Consider the following 24,055-nt stretch of genomic DNA (forward strand, 5'->3'; position numbering starts at 1 on the left):
AACAGCATTTAAATGATTGCATGGATGTCGAAGTTGGCACTAAAGTAGTTTCAGAGCTGGCAGTGTTTACCTGTGTAGCACAGAGCTCACTAATGCCAGTGCTGCTTGTAAGTGAGATGGGGATGGTGTAGCAGCATACAGTAGTTACTCTTTCAGTCAATAACTTGGCATAATTTAAGTCACATCCCCATTAAGTACATTTTACAGTTTTCTTGCTGGGAATTTGCAGAAGAAAAAGAAATGGAGAGATATGGGAGAGAAAAGACATTTGAATGAGAGAGATAAAAAGTGGTATAGAAGGAGAGACAAAGATAAATTATTCTTTGGGTGGCTTCCCTGCTCCTGGGCATAGTCCTCAGTTGGACAGATTCACTTCAATGCTTCCCAACCTCATTCCATTTTCCTGAATGATGTGGCTGGTGCAATTTACAGATGTTGGTATTTTAGATCCCTCTGCTGTGCTGGGAAAGGACTCTCATGCCTCCATGGGCATGTAGAATTTTCATATGACTTCTTGTTGCTTCATGTCATGTTTCTGATACCTCTGTGAATCAGAACAATTTTTAATAATTTATTTTAGAATAATTTTGATGTGGCAATGTTTTGTTATTCGAACATTCTGAAATACAGGTATTTGTAGAAGTTCCTGATAATGGAAGTCAAGAGGGCACCAACAATTTATGCCCTATTTAGGTTGTGGAGATAATTATTTAAAGGAGCAATTATTAAACACGATTACTTGAATAAATCTTGTACTTCCACCATTTCACTATCTTAACTACTCCGCTATTGAACAACTGAGGTTTCTATTAGCCATAATGATGGAATAAATCTAAATTTCTTTTCTGTTTTTTTAAAGGATCTGCTTTTGCTAAAGCAAAACCTGAAAGTCCTTGGACATCTTTGACCCGCAAAGGAATCGTGAGAGTTGTTTTCTTTCCATTCTTCTACAGGTGGTGGCTGCAAGTGACATCAAGGGTCATTTTTTTCTGGCTGCTTGTTCTTTACCTTCTCCAAGGTAGAGTTGGATTACAGCATGACCTTCGACTGAATGCCTTATTTTAACCATATGGAAGCTGCAGTGTGTTACTTGGTTCACTTCATGCTGTTAAGGTCTATTCCAGTATTTTCAGAAAATATTGGAATGACGTGGTCCCAAGCATATGTCTCTTGGTTAACATTTCTTTTACATATATAAAGGATGCATAATGAAAAATTTAACAATCTCCTCACAGGCTTTCTTCAGCATTTGGCACACGTTAGTTTGTCACACCTGAATATAATTTAGGTTTTCCGGACTATCTAATTTAGATCAGGGCAACTGTTAACAAACAGAAGTCAGTACACAGCTTTTGGGATATTCAGTATGGAGTTCTAGCAATCTGACTTGGTGATTCTCTTAGTTACATGTGAAGTATAAGAGGAAAATTAGAAAGGGAAGAACATAATGGGGTGAGTTGGTATCTATCAGTGTGAAAGTCACCAAAAGAATAAGTGTTTCAGAAGTCTGTACAACAGATATGGAACAGAAGGTTAATGAAAGTTGGGAACAATAAAAGTACCCTGAGAAGCTAAATGACTAATGAATTTTCCACTGAAATCCAATTAACATGCAATATTACTTTTTCAAATTCACCATCTGTCCTCTCAGTTGTGAATCATTGTATCATTTGGAAATTCTAATTAGAACAATATATGGTGTTTCAAAGAAAGGACAGTACCTCTTGTATGGTGATGTTATTAGCAGGTATGAAATTAATCTCACCATGCCAGTGCCCTAAGACATGCAGTACTGACAAATATTCATGTGGCCTTCTATCAAAAGTTGTTCTTATCCCCATTTCTGAGGTAGATTCTTAATTTGTCTGTGCTATGGTAAGAGATCCCATAGTGTTAATAATTTTAATCTTGTTTATAGTAATATAGGTAGTAAAAAAGTGAAGTTGTGGTTGGTTTGTTACGATGTTCATGGGTGTCTTTTTCTGAGAAACACCATTGCAGTAATTTTTTTATGTTCCTGTTTGTAAATTTATTTAAAAAAATACACTCACACTTAATTTGTGGCACCTTCATAAGACCCTAAAAGCAGAAAAATAGTGAGACAGTGCAGATTCTGAGTGCAAGCAAGTTTTTAGGACATTAATTACAGAGCTTTCTTATAACTAACCTTTTTCCTCTCAGATTTCTTAGGGTCTCTGATTTACTAAGTTATGGCTGGAATGCATAATTTCCCTAATCCATATTGTCTGTAATGTGACAAAGTATTTCTGTGGTTGTAAGTTAATACCAGGAAATAATTAATAGTATGACATATTACACTATAATCTAACTATTTGAAATACTTGATAGTTAAACTGTGCAGAATTAGCTGCTGATTTTTGGTAGTTTTTGAAATAAATTAAAAGACTTAAACATGTAAGTGAAATTAAATGGACATATTTACATATTGGGGACTATTCAAAACAACCCCCCCAAGCACTTACATAGAAGCTTTGCTTTTATTTTACTCAGAAAGTTATTAATTTTGTACAGGGTTGGTAAGGCATCACCAAAATGTCAAGAATATGTGATGGAAGCTTAAAAATAAAACACCTCAAATTCCAGTGACCATGTTTCTGCCCTGAATCTGGATTTTGTAGTGAAGCTTGGACTTTCTGTCATCGTGACAGATTCTCATTGACGTTGTTGTAAAATGGTCTGACTATATTTCATTTATATGTGTTCATAATCAAATAAAACAATTTAACTAAAGGGTTTTCCATTTATTTATGAATTGCATTACTTGGAATTAATGCTTTAAAATTGATTAGCTTTACCAAGGTGCTTGCTAGCATTTATGTAAATCTACAGCAAAAATTTTTTCCTTGGCTGTAGATTTTAAACTCCAGGTTTTATTTGCATTGGTTTCCTTTAGTGTAAAGTGATTAGCACAATGTGTGATAAGAGAACTACAGAGAGATGTTTTATGCTCAAGGTCGTGGAACAGGCCAGTGACTTAAGGTAGAAGTAAAACCTTTTTCTTCTGCTTCCTTATCTATCTAGTATATGGTAATACCTCATTTTTAATTTAAAATGTTTTTTATATTCTAATGGGAAAATAAAGTGCAAACTTACGGTGTTTATTGTGTATTTCTTAAGTATGAAGCAAGAAACTTTAATAGTGATGTAATGGTTGTTTTTTGTGGCGGTGAGATATATAAATATGTATGTATGCATTTTTAAATTTGGTATTAAAAATATTTCCAAACTTCAAATGCTCTAAAAATAAATGCTTGTTGGTCTTTGAAATGTAAGGTTGCTTTCTCTGAGGCAGCTTTTTGTTCAATGTGATGTAATTTCACTTGTGTCTGTTTTACAAAATAGACTACTGTGTTTTAGAAAAGCGGAGGTCAAAATACTATAAATACATAAGGAAACAATTAAAAGTGCTGTAAGAAATCCTGTTCCAACCAATCCTACCTAGCTGTTGGTAGGAAATAAATTCTTGGATTTCCCTCCCATCTTATTTAAAAAAAGATCAGGAGATTGATAACATTTTTCTAAATCTGTGTGAAATGTTGTGGTAGGAATTGGCAATCTGCAGATTTTTGTCTTCTGGAAGATGATTTCTTCTAGGAAGCTCTGCTTTGCTTAATGTTTTTTAAGTAGTGGTAGTGAATTTAAAAATTATTTTGCGTAGGCCTACTCCTGGAAATCATTTCACATGGATCTGTGGAGCTCTGTGTTCTCAGAAGTGTATGTTTATCCAAGTTGTATGGTAGGAGCTAAAATCAGCTCCTTTAGATTTTGTACCTCATGAAGCTGATTCTATGTGTGAGGAACTCAGATAAGCTCATTTAGAAAGAGATAACATTATCTTTTGCTATCTGTACCTATTCTTATTGTATTTTAGTAAGTTGGATTTCTCATTGATGCATGTCATCTTTGAGAAACATTATACAGAAAAAAAATGTAGTTCACATATAGTAATAAAGGATACTCCATGCAAAACTTTTGTGCTTTAATTTAGGAAAAAGACAGAGAAGAAATTAGAAATAGTTTTTCCACAATCAAAAATAATTCCACTGTTTTGTATGTTCATCATGTTTCTAGTACTGGTTACCTTGCTAAAGATTAGTTCATGAAAAACACATTGAACCTCTTTTTAGTGGAGAACATCACATCCAGGTATCTGCTGTGTTAGGTGTTTTTTCATGGGATTTATTTTAGATGTTTGAATGTGGCACATAGCTTTGTATGTGGCTTCATTTTTTTCAGTCAATTTCAGTAGAGAGCCGGTGAAAGCTGTTGAACTTGTATTTCTTGTGCTAGAAATAGGTCTAAATTATGGGATTTTCACTTCTCAGTAGCACACAAGCTAAACCAAGTTCTCATGGGATCTGCGGATGTTAGGCAGAGAGAATTATTTCCCAGTTCTGCTTCTGAATTGTTTCTTGGAGTTTCTGTGGGTGTTTTGGGGTTTTTTTTGTTTTTCTTGATAGCTTCTCTCAGCTGAGTTACACAACACAGTCCTTCGAACCAGAGCAACAAGGAGATAGAATAAGCTGAGAGGAGAAGGGGTTGCCTCTTCTGCCTTGCGCTTGGTGGATGCGTTCAGGTTGACCTGGAGCCTGTAAAGATGTTTCTGAGTGGTTGGGCTTTGGGTACAGGAGCAAGAATAGCTGCCTGGGTGTTGGCGCTATATGAAAAGTGGTTGTAGGGTTGCAAAAGTAACAGTTAGCTGTGGAATTGGGAGCTGCCCCTTTTCCAACCACAAGTGCTAGTTGAAGGCCTGGCCACTTCAGCTGGACTACACCATAGTTCACATGGTTTGTCTTTTGATCTTTCCTCACTACTAAAAATATGCACACAAGTGTGTATAGAACCATATCCAGGGTTGTACTTACGCATGGCTGCTTGTCCTTTTTGAGCAACTTTATCCCTTGGCTAGAACATGGAGTTTAAAATGCATTCTGCTGTGTAAGGAGTTTCTAGTCTCAAGTCTCATCAAACTCACTGGATTGTGCTGTGTCAATACACATGATACAGAATTTAATTTATTTGGGCTGCTTTAAGGATGATACTTACTTTTTGTTTTTGTCTCCTACTGACATTTCACCATAGTTAAAGTGGTTTCATGACAGATACAGACTTCTAAATGTTTCCCCCCCTCCCTTATTCAGCCACCTCTTTTTGAGCAATACCTATAATATCACAAGTATGAAAGAAAAGATGGGTATTAAGAGAGTAGTCAACTGTTTAAACCTTTATTGATGCTGTTTTTCAGCAATTATAATTTAGTTCTCTCAGAATTACATGAGTCTTAAAATGCAGGTAAAGGTCTGCATCTGACTGGTTTGTTTTTGACAAAAGCCATATAATGAGTTGGCCATTTCAGACATTAAACTCAACTTCATTTCCCTTCTTTTCCAGTTGCTGCTGTAGTGCTATTCTATACAGCCCAAAGCCCACATAATATACCTCTGACTGAAGTCATTGGGCCAGTATGGCTCATGTTGCTGCTTGGGACTGTGCACTGTCAGATTGTTTCAACACGAACTCCTAAGCCACCTCCCAGCACAGGGGGTAAAAGAAGAAGGTATAGTCTGTGTTGAAGTACTTTATCGTTTAGGATTGTTAGACTACTATAGAGAGTGTGCATGAAAAAAAAATGTAGGGGTTTACAGTCTGTGCTTTGCTGGAGATGAGAAATTGATGCTGTTTTTATTTGGAACTTCAAAATGGGTGCTTAATTGGTGCTCTTTAACTTTTATGCCTTGACTAATTTATGGATAATTTTATTTGAATTTTAATGCATTGAATCTGACATTTTGCCTCAAAACAGTTATTATCTGAATAGTGGTGGAGTGACAGTGTTTATACTACTGCAGATTTAGTTTTATAACTCTGGCTAATGATCTGTGGGAAGTATATGTTAAAAGAGATGCTCTTGGAAATGTAGAATTTAAGTCTTCCAAGCACTCCACTGATTGTGGTTTGCCACAGTGAATTGTCCCTTTAAAATGGGAAACACTGCAGTAGTGAATTCTGTAGGTCTAAGCCTCTGATAATGAAATGCATTTTGTGTTTAAGTATTATAATAATGAATGTCATGCTTTTTTTTATTAAATGGAGTTTATTAAATTGATACAACAAAGCTTTAGCAAAATACTTTGAAATCTTGCTTGTTTTTGCATGCTTAAACTGCTGAACACATTATAGAACTAGCAGATTGCACTTACAAAGCTACCTTCCCATTTTAATCTTTTCTGATGAAGGAAATTAAGGAAAGCAGCACATTTGGAAGTACATAGGGAAGGAGATGGCTCTAGTACCACAGATAACACACAGGAGGGAACAGTGCAGAGCTACGGTACAAGCACCTCTTGCAGTATTGGCGCTGTCTTCAGAGATATCTGGCATGCTGCTTTCTTTTTATCAGGGTTTGTATTTATTCAAGGCTATGTATGTGTTAGAGATGCACTATCCCTTTTCTAATTAAGTAAATATTGATGTAATGATTAAACTTCTGTTGATCTAGTTTTTGCTCTTAATAGCAAACTCATGAGTATTTGAAAGTGGACTAATGTGTTGTGTTGCAGCGGGGAGGAACCCCAACAGTGTTGTTTCTTGACTTTTGCAAATGCTGATACAATCATTTTGAAAAAATATTGAAAAAGATTGAAAAAATATTATTGTGGAATAATTTGGGTTAGAAAGGACCATTGCCCCTTATCCTGGCACTACATGCTCTTGTAAAAAGTCCCTCTTCAGCTCTGGAAGGTGCTCAGTGGGTTTCCCTGGAGCCTTTTCTCCAGGCTGAATAACCCCAGCTCTCTCAGCTGTCTTCACAAGAGATGTGCTCCAGCCCTCTGATCATCTTGTCCCTCCTCTGGACTTGTTCTAACAGTCTCATGTTGGGGGCCCCATGGAGCATGGTGCTCCAAGTGGGATCTCACTAGAGAAGGGTACAGAATTAACTTTTAATTAAATTGTATTTTGTTGTAGGAGTACACTATGTAAGCTATCAGGAAAAAAAAAACGTCATTTCTCAGTTTTAATCCAAAGAGAAAAATTCAACTCTTTATTTTACTTTATTACGCTACCTTCTTATTACTCCAAGAGAATGCTTATTGAACTCTGTCACTGTGATCAAGTCACACGCTTTTTCTGAAGGAAAAGCCTTCAAGATTCAAGTAAACACAGCATTTAGTTTTTAAAAACCACCGAAGATACATTTTGTAAAGGTTGGAAGAAACATCTAAACCTGTTACATTCGAGATCTGGTTTGGAAATGATCAATCTGCTGATTGGGCTATTAAAAAAAGTTTTTATAAACCCCATTCTACAGCTGTGTGTGCAAGATATGCTATGCATCAGCATTCATTAATAAGTGAAAATATACTCATAAAGCATAAATTAAATTGAGAAAAGGGATAATGCAAATTACTGATGTTTTGTTGTGCATGCTGCATTGTAAATACAGCAACACCAACATGTCTGTCATACTTGTGATTCGTGCTCTTAACCACTGGTAAAAGTTACGTTATATTCTGGGATTATCAACTTGAAACCTTGGACAAGTTTTAAAAAATGTTTAAAAATATTGTAAGAGGAGGGTTCATTTGACTTTTTCTTGTGTGGGTTAAGCTCTTGTTGATAAACTGTGGGTCATAGTGATAGGCACCAGGGCTGTTCTTTGGTCTGCAGGCATTACTGTCTGCTATGTTTCAAGTGTAATCTTGTAAATTTTTGAATGTTTTGTTTTCCCTTCATTGAAGATACTGATCTGTGAGAAGAGTGTTGGAAGATTGATTTTTTTTTTTTTTTTTTTTTTTCCTCCTTTCTTGCTGTTGGGCTCAGAACATTTTCTGTTGAAAAGGGCTATGTGGAACTTATCCTAAAGATTTGTTTAAACCATTTAATGAGAGGTAGTCTGTGTATATATATATAGATGTTAAGCCTTCATGATGACTGCTTAGTATATGCAGTATCTTCAAAGGAAAAAGAGCACAGAGTGGCTGAGAATGCTGTAAACAGCCCTTAGTCCTTTGTTACCCTTCAGTTGCAGAGGCACAGTTGCTTGTAGGTCTAGAGCCATACAGACTTCTCCAGATGAAAAATAACCTTTTTTTTTTCCCCAGATAACAAACAGTTCAGTTTCTTCATGTAAATTTTTTCATGGTAATGCAAACAGTTTTGTCAGCACAATGGGAGTGGGGCTGGGAATGAGGAAGCAAGAGCCCAGTGTGGAGTACATTGACTACTTGGATGATGTTGCCTAAAGAAAATCTTACGAAATCTCAGTGCAAGGAAGCTTCACAGCTACACCTCTTGTATTTCTTAAGACATAGTTGGAAGCTCTTTAGATAAGCACATTAGGATGTCTTATATAGAATGTCACATGCATGTTTATTTTCAGCAGTTTTTCACTTACATTAAGCTTTGACATACTGTTTCCTGGAACTTTAAGTGTAGGTAATAAATGCATGATTTCAAATTAACCTCAGAAATTAGGTTCTTTGTGTTAGGGCAGGACCCTGTATACCTAGACCATTTTCCTATGCTTAGATCATTGGTAATCTGGAACTGTGTATTCAGTAAATATCCTTTCGAGTGGCAGAACTCAGTCTGACTTGTAAATTATAATTCTAAACTTTAAGTCAGCACAGGGGCAATTTAGAAAATACTACTGGTAAGTTTTACTGGAAAAGAGGGCAGTATCCAAAAAGGTGATTTGTTCAGAATGTAGTACTGATTCGGGACTTTGCTCCGTGCTTTGGGACTGTGCTCCTTACTCCAGTGGAAATCTTGTAACTTCTTTAAATGTTTTGCAGTGGGAACAGGGAGGAGAGCTTTTGTGATCAACCCCAATGAAAATACACTGAAAGAATACTTGGGAGTGAAAATCCACAGTCTTCCAGAAACTTTATTTAACTTTTCCTTAGTATTTTCTCTGGTTAATGCATGAATAAGACCGAAAGTCATTCTTGATTTAGCTTTTGCACATATTCAAGCCTTTTAAGACATTATATTTACTCCTGGTGTTGTTTGTCTTGCTCTAAATACTTTCAGTTATAGCATAAAATTGTAAAAGTTGATTACGGATGTATGTGTATATATAGTAATTCTAGAAAACCATACATTTTTGTCAGCTGGGGATATATTGTTTGTGTTTGTTACTGTGGGTTTTTTTGTTTTGTTTTGTTTTTTTTTTAAACATGTGCACAAAAGCATAAGTTTAAGCCCAATTTACGTTTTTTCTGGCTTGAGGCTTACAGTTAAACTTAGGGAGTCTTATAGAAAGATAACTTTGGTTTCTTTGTTAGAAGCAAGTAAAGACTTCAGTCAAGCTCTCTGATATTCAGAATGAGCCTTAGTTGATACCAGACAGGTAGCTTTGGTCTTGTGATTTTAGCACTCAAACATTGCTTGAGTAGTGAAATCCCATCTGCAAAAGTTGTGCATATATGCATATGTTCTTTCATTTTCTTATCTGTCCCTGTTCACCTGTTTGAAGCTATTTCTTCCTCCTACCTTTGAAGTTTCGTACAAAATGTATGAAAACTTCTCAATTCAAACTTGGAATTGTTGTCCTGTTAATCTGCTCATACAGTTTAGTAACCTGTGGAGGAAGTGGCTCTGATTGGATGTGTGTGTGATGAGAACTGCATTTACTTCTGCACTGTTAGAAAGAAATTTTTAAAAAATGCTGGAAGAATATTTAATGAATTACATATTAGCCTATCGGGATTCCTCCTTATTGCAGATAATTTAATATTAGTGCTACTTCCTCAGTACTCACAACTGACCGTACTGAAACTTACTATTTTGCAATGAGTTGCCACTGAAAGGCAGCTCTTTTGCTTTAAAAGAAATATCGATGTTAATTTTTTTCCTAGTTAGGGTGACAAAATAAGATTAAAGATGGAAAGGAGGATGAAACACCTTAGTAACATTGTCTCTTCTCTTGATTATTTTGTCTTCATTCCTTTATTCCATTATTCCATTTTGTCTGCATGCTATTATTTTGTGAGCTGAATGGATCCTTTTTGGATTTTTTTTTTCCTATTCTGTCCAGCTGTCCCTAGCCGTTTTTTGTGTTCAGGATTGTCCTTTACATGTGGGATACCTTATCTTGGAAAGAATGTGAGGCGACACTCCAAATTCTCCCAGTTTGTTTGATGTACATATTAAAGAGGAATTTAATCTTCTGTTGTGTAATCAAAGCCCTCACAGAATGCCTCAGTCCTTAAAGAGGAATGCAGTGCATATTCCCTCACAGGAGCACAGGATCAATTGAACCAGATTCTTGATAGTTCTCTGACCTATGCCCTGTGTTCTACTTGTAATAAAAACAAAAAATTTCAGAAAACCTTATTTATAACACTCTCCTCTTGTTCTCTCCCCCTGTTATTCCCCACCAAGTGTTCTGAGAATCTAAAAACCAAAATAATTTACTTTGACAATACAGAATCGTAAGATAAGACTAAAAGTCCCTGTCAGTAAGGTAGCAAGTTGCTATTCCTCTTCGTTCCTTCATCCACTGCTCATCCTAGTTTGGGAGTGTAATCATCCAAATGTTTGCTTTGAGAGAGTCTTCTTGCATTAGGTAGTCTTGCTGGTACATCAGTTGTCTAGGAAAGGGCCCTGATTCTAGAGGATGTAATGGGAAACTATTCACCAGTCTTAAGATATTGTCCTATTAAAAACAGCTTAATTGATGTGTTAGTAAGAGATATTGAAAAACATTGCCAGGATGTTAATGGACCATACAAAAAAGAGTAGATCCCCTTCTGTTTAGTGGGGTTGTCAATAAGCAGAGTATATTCAAAACAACACCAAATATCAGTGTATGGAGTACTAAACAGCATGTTTGTTTGCAGCTTCAGGAAATTGCATGCTTGCTTTGAATTAATAATTATTAAAGCAACTTCTAGCATACCTTTTTTATTTGTTAAGATAGAATAGAGGGGTTTCTCATTCACTTTTGAGGCTTGTGGTTCTTCTATTGCCAAAGTTGCTGTGACGTTTTAGTTTTAAAACAGGTTTCCTTTTCTCTTCTTTAAGTAGCTAGTGATATAAATTTCTTTCACACACTGACAGTTTATTTTGTAACAATTTTAGGAGAGGATAATGGTTATTATTTAGAAGACTAAATAGTTACAAATATGGCATCAAAATCAAATGTTATTATTGTTAGTTTGTGGACATCTTAGTAAAGCTAAAACATGGGTTGAGAGCAATAAACAGGATTTAGACTGGGAAATAATCCAGAGAATAATTAATTTAATACATATATTTGTTTTAAATATAGATCTAAGAAAGCAAAAAACTCAATAGATAAATCCACTGAAACTGATAATGGCTACGTGTCTCTTGATGGGAAAAAACCAGGCAAAGGCAGTGAAGAATGTGTGCAGGGCCATGAACGTCGGTGTGAAGTGATTAGGCCAGAAGAGACAGGGTGGAGCCCTTCCACAGTGAGAGATGCCTTGAGCAATCACAGTCGCCACAAAGTAAGTGTGTTTGTTGCTTTTTATGATGCTTTTGATGCATTTTTATCTACTTTATTCTTAAAAATATTTTAAAAATGGAATTAGGCTTAGGGTCCTGTGGCCAAAAATTACAGTGAGTTGTCTTATTTCATCATATTCCTGGCCTTTCCTTTTTGTTGTAGGAGGAACATTAATGGTGTTTAAACGTTCTTTGGTATTCTGTATTTCAGTGCACAAGTTTGTGTGCTGTGCTTTATCTGTGGGTATTTCCTGACCAGGTAAACATTCTGTACCTTCTCTGATAGTCTGGGCATCTCTGGTCTGTCTCTGTGCTAAAATGGAACAAAGTTTGGATTACTGACAGTGAGTAATTTTAAGGTGATTCTGAGCATTTGCCTGTGAATCATTTTCCTTTTCCTTTTTTTTTTTTGATTGATCTGTGTGAAAGATGAGGAAAGCAGGATTTCCCTCCAAGTGAAATAGACAGGACTCTCTACAGTGAGGAGTAGGAATGAGAGGGAATAATAGAATCCTTACAGAATCATAGGAAGTGAGCATGGAAGAAAGAAGAAATTTTAATTTGTCTGAGTCTTATTATCTCCTGGATATTCTGTATTCAAACTAACTCACATAAATGACCTCAGTATTCAACATGCAATCGCTAAGAACTTTATTCTTGTAAGAAGTGGTAAATGTTAACTTTGTTATACTGTTATATATGGCAATGTTATACTGTTGCTTTTGATTGGTTGTTGGTCTGGGTTTTTTTGTTTGGTTTGTTCTTTTTTTCATATGGATACATTTTCTCTAAGCCTATTTTGGCATGTTCAGTTTACAAAAAATCACATTTAAAATAAGAATGTCATAATCTTGAGGCTAATGTGAACTAGGCCCTCCTGTGAAAAAGTGTTTATTTTGATGTTACAATTTCTATTCCATAATTCCTGCACTGCCAATTACTTTTGAGCCTTGAAAATGCATTAATGTCTGGTTTAGCTGAGCATAGATACCAAAGTTGTAGAAAGAAATTTGATTTATTACTGATGATTTGATTAGTCATTTGAGTAAGACTTAGTAAATATGACTCTGTGTCTTACTAATGCTGTATTTCTTGCACTAGGATACTCACAGGGCTGTGACAAATTTATCAGATGAAGTTTCTAGTGAGGAAGGGCCTGAAACTGGCTATTCTTTACGTCGCAATGTAGAACGCACTTCTAGTGATTGTACACTTCGAAACAGGAAATCTCACCATTATAAGAAACACTACCCTCTGGAGGTATGTTCATTTCTATTGCTTCTTGCCTATAAATCCTTGGAACCTCTTGACTTCTTATTGAGTAGGTATATTGAGCAAGCAGCTTGCATATACTTGGTTGCTGGCTGGAGATAGACTATGACATTTCCTCAGACTTTTTTTTTCCTATATTGGATTTTAGGAGTCTGTAAATTGGAAGTCATGCTAGTGAGGAACAGAGTTGTTTTGGTTTTTTTGTTTTGTTTTTGTTTTGTTTGTTTGTTTTTTGCTTTTGTTTAATGACAGTGCTTTGAAATTAAGAGGTTGTAATCTAGTTTCTTTGAGCGTCATCCTATTTTTCAGTATGTTACAAGGAGCCTAAATATGTTCTTTAGATCTTGCATCAGGTTATGGTAACTCTGTTGCTGTCTCGTGACAACAGTAATTTCCTCTGGAAATTTGCTTTGTTACAGAAACAGTAGTAATTGGCAATATGCAAATTTTCAACATGGTACTGTTCCTGTTTCTCTCCATTTAGTATTTTGGATTCACTTGCTTTTTTGTGGAGAAGTCTGATTGACTCTGAGTTATAATTTCCTCATGTTTGTTGAAACAGTAATATAAAATCTTGTCATGAAATCTTAACAGAATTGTTAATGCATAAAAATACTGAAATTTTAAGAGACTTGATGACATTACATCTTATAATAGGGGATTTCACAGATTTCATATTAGCAGAATCCTTAATTGTAAGGACTCGGGCATTGAAAGAGAATGGGATATTTTATTGTAGTTTTGTTTATTTATTTATTATTTTTTAAAATTATGCTATTTTGCTAATGGTATGCAACTTCACAGATGTGGAACACTTTTTAAAGGCTGTATTGCTGTTTTGTCACTAAGGCTGAGCAAAGAGAGTAAAGAATAAAATCAGCACTGACAAAAGTCCACTGACAGATGGGTTTGATAGGCAGAGTCCCATGAGTAAACTCTCTACTTGATATAAGAAAAGTCTCTTGGAAGTGTTCAGATATTGCTTGCTCTGATCACAGCTGCAAAGCCTTGAAGTTGATGCTTTACATAAAGAACATTATTAGATAAGCTATTCTTGTTTCTCATAGACTTTGGTTAAGAAGATCCAGAGTGTTAATTGATTTAAGTGTTTAATGCCTTTTGCATGTGTGGTTTGTGATAATGGCACTGTTTGTTTCATGTTACAGAAGATGTCCCTTCACTGTGTGCTTGCGCAGCCGTAGTGCTTCACAAGAGGAAGCAGAAAGATGCTATTACAGTTGTTTTTTTTTTTTTTTTTTTCAGCTTAAATATATTTTCTCTTGCATAAAGTGCTTCAAAGCTAGGGAAGACTTTGTAGATACCTTCAGAAATTAAAGAGACAAAGTGTAATCCATGTTTAGCTATGGCAGTACTGTTTTACATTTATTCCTCGTTCACTGATCTGACTGATGCAATGAAAGAGGAAGCTTTTCTTTCTTGCTACCAATTTGCCTCCCCCACACCATTACAAAGGAAATGAAACAATAGTTTTCGAATCAGTGAAAGCTTTCTTTGTATTTTAAAAAAATAAATTAGTGAAGTCAATGGATATACTCTCAAATTCTGTCCTACATTTTCTTTTATCTTTGTGTTTACGTGTCTACTTAACTGTTGTTTGAGCAAGCTTTTTTAAATGTTCTTACTTTATTAACTTCAGGCCTCAGTGGTACCCAGAAGTGACTGCCTTCTATAAATATCTTCTTTTTTGCATTTTAAGAAAAAAATACTTCAGACTCTTTCTGCATTGGTGTTATCCCTCACTTTGTAAAAGATGGAGAAAGTTCAGATCAAATTTTTTCTGAACATTTCTTTACAAAATGGTTTACATAAAATACATTAAGCGTGGTTTTCAGAAAGAACAAAGAACATTTCTTCAGATAGTAATGCACTATGAATCATATTAAGTTAGTATGTCTGCTGAAACATTGCTTAGGTTTTTGTTTCAGTGTAAAACATTGTGTGTGTGTTCTCAAGAGAAATTAGTAGAAAGAAATAAACTTTGTGTTAAGAGGGAATGGAAATTGCCAGAGGATGGCAATGAGTAGGTGGTACTGCTTTTAGTATTACACCCCGTCTTGCTGGAAGTGGATTCTGTTTATTCTAGAAAGTAGTTTAAACTGTGCATTGTTGTTCTGAAGACAACAGTAGATTGTTTCATGTGTATGTATTGGGAGATTTGAATGTCCCAAACTCAAGATTTTTCTTTCTTTATCTACGATCTAGGTAAAATTTGAGTTTACAAAGGCATACTTGTTTGTCAACTGCAGTTTGTTTAAAATAATTAAAATTTTATGTATAACTCTGCAGATTACAGATGGCATTACCTGGCATTAGCTATGTGTACCCTTGCTTATTTTTCCCCTCTATACCTGATGCATTACTGTCTTCAAACAAGCTCACTCCATCTTTGAGAAGGTCTGTTAGTAGTAACAATGTGGTTTTAGGGACTCTGAGCATCAGTTCCTCAGAAGTTTGAGCTATAGCTGGAGCTTGTGGCTTGATAATTGCTGTCAAATTCTAAACTACTGAGCTCCAAAAAATCTGTGAAGTACTTATTTCCTTTTAATAATGAATATGATTTGATTCTTCCTTATGTGACCCCCTCCCCAAAAAAGCATGGACTGTTGCTTTTTTGGTACAGTATCTTAAAATGTGCAACTTCTTAGACACAATAAACATCCAAATCTTTCCAATGAGAAAGATAATGGATTAGAACCTAAAAATCCAGATAGACACAGGTTCACTGATTTGAACTTCTCTGCCAGGAAATGATGTGGAATAAAACAGCTACATTAATTCCAGTGGATATTTGGGTTTCAGGATACACCTAAATCAGGTACTAGCTGCAGTTCTCGGTGCTCAAGCTCCAGACAAGACTCTGAGAGTGCAAGGCCAGAGTCAGAAACAGAAGATGTGCTGTGGGAGGACCTCTTACACTGTGCTGAGTGCCACTCGTCCTGTACCAGTGAGACAGATGTGGAAAGCCCTCAAGTGAATCCGTGTGTGAAGAAAGAGTACAGAGATGACCCATTTCATCAGGTTGGTGTCCACCAGTTTTGGTCTTTTACTCTACACATAAACTCAGTGTTGCCTGTTTTATCATATGTCACAGAAGGCCTGGGACAAAGACCTATATTAAATGGAAGTATCAAAGCCAAAGTGATTTGATAGAATTAAAAGAAGGAAAACTTGATTTCTGCTACTCAGTCATTAATTTGTCGAATGAAGAGAGTATGACAATATATCAAAATAGCCTGTAGACTATTTGAGTGTTTGAATCTTAATTCTAGTTTAGGGAAAGTACTGATTACGTTTCCTCTTTGATAAGTGGTTCTGTTTAGTTGTTTATTTTTCTGGGGGTTTGTTTGTTTGTTTTGTTTAATTTTTTGTTGTTTGGGTTTTGGTGGGTTCCCCCCCCTTTTTTTTTTTCTCTAGTGGCATTGCTTTTTATAAGCACATATCAGACAGCTTTCTGTTTGCTTATTTTAAAAGGTATATATAGGAAAAGCAAACAGAAGGATAACACATGCTTCATGTATATGTGTATGTATATGATATCATGTGTGTATTATACATGTCTAAATTCTATTCAGTTAAAATTTTTTTTAACCTTAAAGTTAATAATAGCAATTTGAATTTCATGCAGCCTTTTTTATATTTTTAGTTCTTCCTGCTTGCATTCCATTAAACACTAAGCCTTGGAGTAGTGAGTTGAATTGCAGTGTATTTATTGAGTTGATGAGTTGAGAATTTTTCTATTTGATTGCAGATTGTAAGTTTTTGAGTTTCAGCTCCTGGTGCTGATACTCCCTCTAGAGGGAGAGCTTGGAAAACCGTGGTTAAGAAAAACCTGCAACAAATGTTTATGATGTTCTAATAATATAAATCATTTTTTCTTCATTCAGTTGAAATAAGGGATATAATTGAGTACTGAAGAGATTAAAAAGATTTCAGATCAATACTTACAAAGCAAGTGATAAAATGAAAATAAAGCTTTACTTTTGATCAATGATAATTAAAATCTAAAAATAATAGCATGCTGTTGCCCCTGCCAGCACCACCACCTCCAGCAGTGTGATGCACATAGTGCCAGGTGACTAAACTTGAAAGCAGTTTTAATCTCCTGAGTGGGAGAGGAGGAGGGAGACAGAACTGAGGAAAGTCAAGAAATGGCCACAGCATAACATGTCCCCTTAACATTTTCCCATATCCATTAGTTCTCACTTGGCTTTGGTTTGAGAAGAAGGTCCCTGAGCCCTAAGTGCAATCAGTAGATGAGTGTGGGATTGCTTGGCTCTAGGAGCTGCCTGTACTGATTAGACACCTATTGCTCTCTGAGTCTGGCCAGATACAGTGTGCACAGGGGGTCTTTATCCATAACAAGGATTGGGAAGTATACAAATATCAAGAGTGCATTAAACAATTGTTGCCCTTAGGCTTAACCTGAGAAGAGTGCTTTTCAGAATGTTAGAGGGAAATAAATAATAATAAAAAAATTCATTAAATGTGTCAGAATTATAAAATTACTTATAAATGGAACTTTGTTTTCATATTTCTTTCTTCTTTGATATGTTTGAGTGAAAAAGAAGCCAGTAAATCCTTAGTCACATTAACTAATCCCTATTACAAAATGGAGTATGGAGAAGGAGAGATCTCTGTTCTCACAACTATTTCTTGGAAAAGAAGGGGATGATTTTGAGGAATGAGGTTAACATATAGTAGAAGTAAATGCTATATAGCAATATAGCATTTTATAGCAGTATTTGTGTCAGTCTAAAGTGTTTTGGTTTGGGCATTTTTTTGTTGTTAGTATATTGCTGACAAAGGCATACTGACACGAAAAGAGATTAATTCTGATGGAAGATACTCCTTGTCTTTCCCAGAGTCATTTGCCTTGGATCCACAGTTTGAATCCAGGATTAGAAAAAATAAGTGCAATTGTATGGGAGGGTAATGACTGCAAGAAAGCAGATATGTCTGTGCTTGAAATCAGTGGTATGATAATGAACAGAGTGAGTATTTGTTTTGCTTTATGCAAATATTGTATTTAGAATTGTAAGCACTACCACTATCACTACCAAGCTTGGTTTATGGTTGGGGGGGGTGTGGTTGGTTGGTTGTGGGTTTTTTAAGTTGTGTGTTTTGTTGTTTGTGTTATTGTTTAAGTATCTGTTATTCACATTATTGTTATATGGCTTACATCACACTGATTTACTTGTTAATACCAGATTAAAGAGCTACCAAATCTTCAGTGTCTGGACAAAAAAAGGTGTTTGCATTGTTAGGTGCTTGCACACATAGCCAGCCTCAGTTTTATTGATACATGCTGTGAATATTTGTGTTTATTGCCTTGATTTCGATGAGCAAGTAATTTATTGAGTTATGAATAAAGATCTGTGTATCTGGATGCTAAAGTTAGGATAGGAAAAGAAAGCTTTCCTCTTTAGGAAGCAAACCTCTAAGAGGATGAGTGGGATGTTCTCACTAGTCCTCCCTCCTTTCTCCTAGTACTCCTCTTCAGGAAACAGTTGGAAATGCATTTAGTTGATATTGTGCTCTTTTTCAATATAGACAACGTGGGTATTTTGTAGAGTTGGTCACAAAATCCAAGCACAGCTGAAGAAAACTCTCACTTGTTCTGACAAGTTGATACTTACTCTCTCCAACTTGTTAAAAAGCAATGTATTCACAAACCTAGTTCTGATCTCTGCTTGACTCAGAGACTTTACTGTTGTGGATGCGATGCACAGCAGAGATAAACTCACCAAGCCATAGCCAGCACAACAGAGCTCCAGTCTTGGCTGCACTGTAAACACTTTGATTCCACTAAAAAGGGTACAGCCTTAACCAGAAATAGGAGCAAGGTAAAGTGTCCAAGCAGCACAGTCTGATTGGCCCACTTGGTTAATTCAGCATTCAGTGAATTTCTAATGCAGGAATATGCACTGGAGTTTAACTGTGGTGTTTTACTGTTGGGTTTTTAAATTACTTGTCTTATTTGGCTCCTGTGCATTAAGTGCTCTTTGAGGACTTCCTCATTTATCAGTAGTAAAATGGGAAGATGATTGGTTGAAGTTTTCATGTAATTTGCCAGATTATAAAGTGTTGTGATAAAATAAAGACATTAACGTTTTGTTTATTGACTTAATGACAAAATCATTCCGAAGTTAAATATATACCTTTTCTTTTTTTTTTAGGTGAACAGCTATATACCAGGAATTGGTTATCAAATTTTTGGAAATGTCATATCTTTAATCTTGGGTTTAATGCCCTTTGTCTTTCGACTTTCCCAAGCTAAAGATTTAGAACAACTAGCTGCACATTCTGCCACTGAGCTTTGCATGACTGCATTTGGATCAGATGGAGATGTTTTGGTTCTCTCAATGGTTATTATAAGTTTTGTGGTCCGGGTGTCTCTAGTGTGGATTTTCTTTTTTCTGCTCTGTGTAGCAGAGAGAACATATAAACAGGTATGAAAACAAGCCAGGAGACTTCATCTGAAGCAAACCAAGGTTTAATGTTTGTATTTTTTGACTTTGTGGATATTTTAAACTTGTTTTCTTCAGCACGCTATGAGTGATAGATCAGTGATGATAAACACTTCAGTGGGCTTGCAGTTTGGGAGATGACTCCAGTGGACTGAAGTCTCTGTAGCTAAAAAGTTGGTTTTGATGCTGTTTTGGTTTGTTTTTTTTTTTTTTTCCCCTGGAGAGAATTCCTAAGGGAAAACTGGTTCAATGCATTAACCCAATGCTTAGTCATGTCCCAGGTTGTCTCACGTTTCCACAAAGAGATGTAGTTTCAGGAAAAGAGCTCTATAAATTTCCAGTGTGTTTCATTCAAAACCTTCAATTTAATTCATAAAATCATAGAATGGTTTGGGTTGGAAGGAACCTTAATGATCATCCCGTTCCAACCCCCCTGTCATGGACAGGGACACCTTCCACTAGACCAGGTTGCTCAGAGCCCCATCCAGCCTGGCCTTGAACACTTCCAGGGATGGGACATTCAGAACAGTTCTGTCCATCCGTGGCCAAGGCCCTGCCTGCTTCATTGTTAGATCAGTTCTGTGGCTGGAGATGGTGAGAGCTGCTCTCTGAAGTAATACACCATGGCTTGTTACTGTAATTGCAACTTCAGAGAACAACCTTACTAGCTGCAGCATATAAATACTTACTGGTCTGCAAAGGAAACATTTTTATACTTTCTGTTCTCAAATTATAGTCAAAATATGTGATGTAATACAGTAGAATAGAATTAACCTGCTTCTAATAATGATTTTTGTTGAAAGGATCTCCTGTGGTATAGGTGCTTTCTAATGAAATTAGAAAAGGCAGGTTTGGGTTTTTTTCCCCAAGTTTTAAGAGCATAGCAGATCTGTTGTCTAAAGTTTGAGTAAAAGAACTCAAAGTGTAGCTAAATTTTGTTAATCATTGGAATATGGAGACTTTTAAAATGTTGTAGTGCATTTCCTCTTTTTAATAATATACTGCTGCACTTATTTCTGGTTTATATTAACTTATTTTCATTTTTGCTGGCATGTTGTACATTACTTTGACATATTTATTGAGGCCTTTTCTCTTATTTTTTTAGTGCCTCTGAAAATCAGTTAACAGTTAAGGTAATTTTATTTTCTTCTCTGCAGAGGCTACTTTTTGCCAAACTTTTTGGTCATCTAACATCTGCCAGAAGGGCAAGAAAATCGGAGGTTCCTCACTTCCGCTTGAAGAAAGTGCAGAATATAAAAATGTGGCTTTCTCTCAGGTCCTATCTAAAGGTAAAATAATGTATATTTTTGCTTTAATAAGAATTTAACACATTTAATAAATTTTAAACATTTAAAAATACCATATGATTATGTTCTAACATAAAATTTCTCCTATGCTGCTGGTGGAAGGTTGGTGTTGTAGTCTATTTCCTCCTGTACACTCACTATTGGTGCATATGTCCCATAGTTGCTTCAGTTTTGTGACTCTCGGCCAGCAGTGCCTGCAGGCAGACAGATTTTGAGAAAGTTGAAGTTTGGTTTTCACCTTGGATTAAAGCATGAGTGTGCTCAGAGTTGGAGTCTTGTCTTAGTAATGCCAGCTGAAAAGTTTTGTGAAAATGTTGGGTAAAAACTGACCACTTGTAGTATATGCTGACAGTATCTTATTGTAAGAGTCTTATCAGTTGGTATCATTAACACAAGGAATTTATAAAGCAAGACAGTTCATGTGTATTTGTGCTGTAAGTGTATGTGTGCCAGGTGAAGCTAGAAATTGTGTCTATGTAAGACGTTCTGATCCCTGAAATCTCCTATCAGTAGTTTTTACAAGCAGGAAAAGGTTTATGAAAACATTAAGGAATTACGGTGTGGAGGCTGGAGAGCATGGAAAGCAGGAACTATAAGCAAACAAAGTTTAGTATGGTGCTGGTGGGGTGAGGAGGATAACATCACTTGGATGATAGAATGTAGTTTTGGTGTTTTAAATTTCTGCAGAGGGTTGTGGAGAGAATGTCTTTCCTTCTTTCCTCGCAGCCACACCTATGTATTCCACCTTTTGTTGTGCCACCAGGAACATTTGTATAATAATGTGGCTAGCAAAAAAGTGGTCAGAAGCAGGTGCAGAGGGAACTGACCCAACTGAGAAATAAACAGTGAAGAACAGTGGGATTCTTACTACTTATGCTAAATACCAGTGCTGATGGGGTGGGGTTTCACTCACATGTGCATATCCTGTATTTTCAGCGTCGAGGTCCTCAGCGCTCCGTGGATGTCATCGTTTCATCTGCCTTCCTACTGACTATCTCAGTTGTGTTCATCTGTTGTGCACAGGTGAGGAAATTCTACTTGTAGAGAAACAACCATGACTTAAATAGCTTTCAAAACAGTTTTGAGTGCCTTTTGCACAGTGATTTCTAGTAAGTTAGAAGACCCCAGGGAAAAACCAGTAATAGCTGTTACAGCTTTTCAGAATGGAGCTCCATTTTGTATTGTTCATTTCATCTACTTTAGCATGTTTTTCTGTAATAGCGAAATAAACTTATTTATAGCAACAAATTAGAGGACTGGGAAATCACCCACAGTGTGGAGTCTGACGAGGGCAAGTGGTGGATTCTGCACCTGGGACAATGTGATTCTTGGGAGTGTCCTGTGCAGGACCAGGGATTGGCTGTATGATCCTTGTGGGTCCCTGCCAGCTCAGGATGTTCTATGATTCTGTGATATCACTGTTGTATTTTAAATCTGTGTCCTCCTTCATTTTTCATTGTGGTTTTTGGAACACTTTTTTTTTTTCTTTGTAACATTTTGCATCAATACACATTTTCTTCTGTAAAGGCAGTTGATAACTGAATTTGGTTGATGCTTTTTTGTGAGAAACAGGCTTGTTGGCTATATTTGCCTGCCCTCTAGTGGAAAGTCTTTTAGTAAGCAAATCTATGTTTAAAGATTTCTACTGCTTAAGATTTGTCTTTGAGCTACTGTTTCAAAATATAGGGGATCTTCTGAATGGCTTCTGGTTGTATTTTCTTTCCAATTTCTAATTAACTCTATTGTGTTTGCCTGGTAGCTAACGATATTTTATTAAGAATGTAATTTATATAAAATTTAGTACATGTGAGGCTGTATTTTGTTTTTTATCCCATGTAGTGCCTTTGCAAATTTGAACAGGAGTTTAAAATTGTCTTAGAGTGTGGTTTTTTATTTATCTTTTCTCAGACCTCATATCTTTAATACAGTGTTGATTTAAAATTGAGTCAAATTTTATAGGCCTCAAAACCTTCCATATATTTATTACTGGGAAATGTTTCTTGAAGGTGTGGAGATATGTAACTATCTTCTTGTATCATAGTGTAATTATTATTTCAAATTAAATTTTGATTTCTTTTCTCTTTATTTTTCAGCTACTTCACATGCATGAGATCTTCCTTGATTGTCACTACAATTGGGAACTCGTAATTTGGTGCATTTCACTAACTCTTTTTCTCTTAAGATTTGTTACTCTTGGATCTGAAACAAGCAAAAAATACAGCAATACCTCAATATTGCTAACTGAGCAGGTGAGAATTTGCATATACCTATATTTTTATATCTAAACAACTCATTCATCTGGTAGGTCTCAGGCCTTGTAGATTTATTAAAATAGTTTGGATTAGGGAGTTAATTATGGGGAAGTGAAGCAACACTCTGCAACCCAAAGTTCAGTTTCTGAGATAAGTGTTTGACTTTATCCCAACTTCTGTTTAAGTGAGTGGGCTTAGAGGTACCATCTCCTTTGATATAATTTAACATCTTACAGAACACAAACATAAAAAGTAGTTTTTAGATAGGAAAAAAACCCCTGGAATCTCAGTATTGGGTGGGTGAGTAAAAGATTTGAAAACAAACTTACCCTCTGTGAAGTGAGTTGCTGTTTCCAGCCTGATAGCTTAGGATGGCTAGGTTGCATGGATTACATATAGCCTCCTCTAGACTCCTTGGAAATTTTTTTTTTTCATTCATCTTTCAAGCTTGGCTTTGGGTCTATGTGTGTTTCTTCTCAGGAATGTTCTGGTTGGTGTTTGTACTTCAAACTTCCCTCTCTGCTCTGCCTGGCACTGCTGATAGTTTTCCGAGCTAAGCATGTTCAATTAGGGAAGAAGAAATCTCTTTCTTGTTAAGTTTCACACTGGTCCAAAACAATCTCTTTAGGGCAAGGTAAATAGGCAGTTTCAGAAACCTTCACAGGTTTCCTACAGAAAATGTGTTGAAGTAGGAGAATAAAGTCTTCCAAACTGTGTGTCCCAAAGTTGGGATGTGAGGCCTGTGACAGATGATATAAATGATTTATTCTGCCTTTACTGAAGATGATGAGGCTGGACATGGAGAAGCCAGACTGCCCGTCTGCCTTGTCCTGAGTGAGATATTTTGCACCATTCTGAAACCTTTCAGAGTTCCTGAGCCTGGAGAGCTTTGCATGGTTCTGTTGATCCTCAGAGTACAAATAGCCGAATGTCCCAGTGAAGTTTGTCTGCTGTTCCTGGAATGAAAATGGAGGGAAGTGTTTGGGATAAAGATTGGAAAAAAATGCAGAGAACAAGGGGAGAGAGATTGCCAAGCCTTTATTTTGCTTTCATAGGTTCCTATACTCTGCTCTTCCTGGGATTCAGTGTTTGAACATTTTAGTCTAGTATGGACATTGAAAGAAACACTTTCTGTATGTCCTCAGAACTTAAAGAAGTGCTATGTCATCAAACACTTATCTTTGCATTGAATCCAGCTTATAAGTCTTTTCCCTCAAAAATACCTGACAGCTTTATGAAA

General features: G+C 36.1%; 1 protein-coding gene across 3 annotated transcripts in view; it reads left to right on the top strand.

The window, feature by feature from the left end:
- Window positions 1-24,055, top strand: part of PHTF2 (putative homeodomain transcription factor 2) — a 62,537-nt gene that overhangs the window by 30,968 nt on the left and 7,514 nt on the right. For all 3 annotated transcript variants that reach the window (XM_032106079.1, XM_032106081.1, XM_032106082.1), the window contains exons 5-15: window positions 860-1,018; window positions 5,413-5,578; window positions 6,258-6,422; window positions 11,297-11,498; window positions 12,598-12,756; window positions 15,589-15,807; window positions 17,652-17,780; window positions 18,966-19,238; window positions 20,414-20,545; window positions 21,500-21,586; window positions 22,657-22,812. In XM_032106079.1, the coding sequence (XP_031961970.1) occupies window positions 860-1,018; window positions 5,413-5,578; window positions 6,258-6,422; window positions 11,297-11,498; window positions 12,598-12,756; window positions 15,589-15,807; window positions 17,652-17,780; window positions 18,966-19,238; window positions 20,414-20,545; window positions 21,500-21,586; window positions 22,657-22,812 (1,847 nt within the window). The remainder of the gene's footprint in view (window positions 1-859; window positions 1,019-5,412; window positions 5,579-6,257; window positions 6,423-11,296; window positions 11,499-12,597; window positions 12,757-15,588; window positions 15,808-17,651; window positions 17,781-18,965; window positions 19,239-20,413; window positions 20,546-21,499; window positions 21,587-22,656; window positions 22,813-24,055) is intronic.

The sequence above is a fragment of the Corvus moneduloides genome, chromosome 4 (genome assembly GCF_009650955.1).
Source record: "Corvus moneduloides isolate bCorMon1 chromosome 4, bCorMon1.pri, whole genome shotgun sequence".
Classification (NCBI taxonomy): domain Eukaryota; kingdom Metazoa; phylum Chordata; class Aves; order Passeriformes; family Corvidae; genus Corvus; species Corvus moneduloides.